Source organism: Ipomoea nil, unplaced genomic scaffold (assembly GCF_001879475.1).
Source record: "Ipomoea nil cultivar Tokyo-kokei standard unplaced genomic scaffold, Asagao_1.1 scaffold1407, whole genome shotgun sequence".
Taxonomy (NCBI): Eukaryota; Viridiplantae; Streptophyta; class Magnoliopsida; order Solanales; family Convolvulaceae; genus Ipomoea; species Ipomoea nil.
In genome coordinates this window covers 149,073-153,352 of record NW_017617835.1, presented here as the reverse complement: position 1 = coordinate 153,352, position 4,280 = coordinate 149,073, and the positions used below count along the sequence as shown (strand labels likewise).

Genomic DNA, 4,280 nt, shown 5'->3' with positions numbered 1-4,280 from the left:
ACATGTATCATAGTTCACCTTGTCAATTGGACCCCGAAATCAACTCATTTCTTACTCTCTTCACAATTCTATCACAATTTAGGTGTTTAGTTCAGTTAACTAGATTTACCTGAAGTTATTTACAGAGTTAATTTCATTTGTTGTCCTATATTTATAGGTAACAGTCCACTTTTAGTCTTTTTTTCAAAACATCTACTTTTGATCCTAGTATTATTGTGGCATGATCATTTTTGGTCCTCCATCAACAAAATAGTTTAAACTTCGTCAAATACACGAGCATTTCAGTCTTCAATTTTGATTTTTTTCAAAAAAATAAACATAAAAAAATAGTGGGTCAACCTACTTTGTATAAAAAAGATCGAAATGTCCTTGTATTTTAAGGCATTTCAATAATTTTCTTGACGGATGACCAAAAATGGTCATATAACAATAATACTACGACCAAATGAGGACGTTCTGATAAAAAATTGTTGGAAAAAATAGCTTAAAATGGCATGTTAAGTGGCTATTTTGTGGTACAATTATCAGTGGGGTCCACTTCCTATTTGGGTCGGGTCAAAGTGGATTCGGATTCTTCGTAGTGAGACAAAGAGATCGATATATTGTACGCTCAAGCCCGAGCTCGTGTGCACCGGCACCTGCGGGCACGAGGGGTAAGGTCGAAAGTTGAGACCAACCATGTACGCCAACGGTCTGGACTATTATGGGGATTGAATTCATCTGTTACGGAATTAATATCTAACTCCAATTCTGAATTCAATTCCCAGGTAGTGGCCTGCTGTTATAGCTGTTGGAAGGCAGCTTTAATGTCATTTTTAATTGCCATAATAAAGGCTATTGGCTCCTTCAACCCTATATAAAGAGGGTAGAGGCAGTGGAGTTTTACACACACAGAAATATAGAACACAAAAGTTCTTCCTTTTAGCCTCAAAACCTCTCTGTTTCTACTCCTTCTTTAGCCTCCTGTGTTCATAGCCGTGTCTTGCTCGCCGGATTCCTTGTTTGAGTGCTCAACCATTGAATCACTAGCAAGTTTTATCCTGGGAAGCCTAGGCCACAACGCTCCTAGCATCTTTGGGAGGTGGCAAATAAGGTTTTAAGGAAAGAGTGCTCACTCGACTCTTGCAAAAACCCAACACCAAACACTAGCCAAATTTCTTCATCTTTTCTTCCCTTCTTTCCAGAAAATAATAGTCAATTTTATTTGATTATTATTTATTTTCCTACCAACGGTTCCAACAAAAATGACTAAAAGTGAACTGTTTTATAGGACTAAAAATGGAATTAACTCTTATTTACAATTCAAATTTTCGTAATATTTAATTTAGTATCTGTATATAAAATTTATATATTTAGAAATTACGTTAAATATGTTATTTGTTATTCATTATAAAGAGACAAATTCAAAAACTATTAAAAATATTTTTTTAAAAAAGAAATAATTGAATTAACAAAAACAATACGGAGTAATAAATAAATAAGACAGATAAAATATCAAAGTGGAAGTGCATTTAGGAAAGACTGGAAAGTAACACCATGTGACCTTAGCTTGTACAGTCTCTTCCAACTCCTTGTCGTTAGGTTCAAGAAACTAACTTTAATTTACTTGCTACGTACGACTAAGGGTCCGTTTGGAAAGCAGGAAAATGACTTCTGGAAAATGACTTCTGGAAAATGAGTCATTTTCCAAAAGTCATTTTCTTTTCTGGTGTTTGGCTGCAAAATGGAAAACTGTCTTTTGGTGTTTGGCTCATTTTCTGGAAATGATATAGAATTGTATAATTAAACATTTTAAATAATTAATTATTTTGTTTAAAATATATAACATTTACAATAATATTATAAATAATAATATTTATTAATAAAATCAAATAATATTATTTAATAAAAAAAATTAAAAAAAAAAAAAGAAAACAACAAAACAAAAAAAAAAGGCGGAAACCAGAGAGTTGTACTCTCTGGTTTCCGCCATTCTCTCTGGCTTCCGGCCTGAAAGGCGGAAACCAGAGAGCTCTCTGGTTTCCGCGGCCGGAAGCCAGAGAGAAGATCTCTGGTTTCCGGCGGAAACCAGGGAGAAGCTCTCTGGTTTCCGGCGGAAACCAGAGAGAGCTTTCTCGCTGGTTTCCGCCGGAAACCAGAGAACTTTTCTCTGGTTTCCGGCCAGAAACCAGTGAAGGTATCTCTCTGGTTTCCGCCGGAAACCAGAGAACTTTTCTGGTTTCCGGCCAGAAACCAGTGAAGGTATGGTGTTGTTGAAGGAGGAAGTCTGGCTTTGGTGTGTGTGTTTAGAAGATGGAAAATGACTTCCCCCAAAAAAAAGGGGAAGTCATTTTCCGGAAAATAGGTGTGATTTTCCATTGACCATAAGTTGTTTTCCATTGACTTTCATTTTCCTTGCGTAGCCAAACACCAGAAACCCGGAAAATGATTTCCAGAAATCATTTTCCGGGTTTCCAAACACACCCTAATTTTACAAAACCAAAATTTTCATTCCTATACTAAGTTAACTTCATTATATCCAAATAAACCCATACGTAAAATGTTTCAAAACATCTTTCGGATTCAAAAGTAAGAGTGAACAAAATTTCTTGAGACAAAAAGTAACGATATGATTATATATATAATATATCTACAAAATTATTGTCGTACGATGATTATTTCTCTCAAGAAATCCATCCAACACCACCTTCTTCTTCCTCTCCGCCGAGCTGAAACGGAGGGCGTCGTTAGAAACCCCACCGTCGTCGCTCCGCCGTGCAGTTTCCGGCGGTTCTTCATTTCTCTTGATTCGTGGCACGAAATAGAACCATGCAGCCGTACAAACGATGGCGCATAATCTCCCCCAAAGCAACATTATTATTAAAATCACCATTAACATCAACATTCCGTATGTAGAATCTTGGTTTCTCGTCGAGTCAATGTTGCTTTCGGAATGAACGCCGCCGTGGGCCGCCGTGTTCGCCGGTTTTTTCTTCTTTATTTGTGACTTTCCGGCTGAGGAGTCGCGGCTGAGCACGGCCTTGTCGTCCGTTGCTCCGGCTCCGGCTGAGATGTTTTTCTTGGATGCCTTTTTATGAATCGTGAGATTTTCCGTGGAGTTCGAGTGATCTGAGGTTTTGGTTTTCTCGAAGATGATGCTCTCAGTTTTATCGTACCTGCTAGCCTGAAACCGATTCGATCAAGTACATCAGTTTACTAAGTTCCTAGATTTCCACAAACTGCCAAAAATAGAAAATTAAAGAAAAATGGGTAAAAATTCAGGTATTTTTTTAATACATTAATTTTTTTGAGTTGCTGAATGAAGTAAATTCCTAGTAGTTTAAACAATTTCTTAATTAAGAAAGTTTAAAGGCCCCTTAAGATATTTAATCAGATGGTTTATTGTTAATTTCCGGGGTAAAAATTAAGATATTTAATGTTGGTGAAGAATCAAAAGCAATTCATTTAGGTATATGGGAGGAAGATTAACATACCTTACTGGTCTTATGAAGGATAGTTTCTCCGGCGGGAACCAGCGGAGGACTTACGGCGGCGGCGGCAGGAGCCGCCGGAAGTTGGCGGTTTTTGGAAGAGGTCTTCTTGATCTTACCACTATCTGACTTGACAATAACATGAATTTCTTTGCTGCGGTTGACCTCATCATCAGCCGGCGCCGCCGTGGCGTCGGCTATGGGAACAGTTTTGGCGGCAGATTTCTGCTTCCGGCACAGTGAAAGGCTAAGCCATAATCTTCTCCTCTTGCCGGCGGCGGAGGGCGGGGATTTGGGTTTATCAGTACCGGAAGACAGATTATGATCATCCCGGCGGCGGCCTGAAAATCCAAAGCAACGAAGAACGGTGATTTTGTTTGGAGGTTTCTTCTTCTTCTTCTTGGGGCTATCTTGGATGTGGTGAGCCATGGAAGCGTGTGGAAAAAAGTTGCAGCATGGAATTGAAGGTTTGATTATATGATGATATGTACAGTACTTGAGAATTTGTTTGTTGAGTTTTCTTTCTTGGTATAGCCACTGCCCCTTTTTATATGTAAAATTATCTATGGTCATTGGTCAATTGTTCTGGCCCATGACAAATTATTTTGTAGACCCCAGTCTAAATATTCACAATTTATCTTTTAAAAATTTATAATTTGTATACTACAAATGTTAATGTATATGTAATTGATTATCTTGTTTTGTATTGACAAATTTCTTTAAAAAATTACAGTCATACAATATTATCATATTGAAATTTAATGACCATGTATTGTATTCACGTTGCAATGTGGCCCGGTCTCTCCAGGG

General features: G+C 37.6%; 1 protein-coding gene across 1 annotated transcript; it reads right to left on the bottom strand.

Annotated features, from left to right (window-relative positions):
- Positions 1 to 2,468: 2,468 nt before the first annotated feature.
- LOC109186158 (uncharacterized protein At5g23160-like) lies at positions 2,469 to 4,011 on the bottom strand. The gene is made up of 2 exons (XM_019336085.1): positions 3,474 to 4,011; positions 2,469 to 3,163 (listed from the first exon to the last, which is right to left on the bottom strand). The coding sequence occupies exons 1-2, from the start codon at positions 3,897 to 3,899 to the stop codon at positions 2,630 to 2,632; spliced, it is 960 nt and encodes a 319-aa protein (XP_019191630.1). The 5' UTR covers positions 3,900 to 4,011; the 3' UTR covers positions 2,469 to 2,629.
- Positions 4,012 to 4,280: the final 269 nt, after the last annotated feature.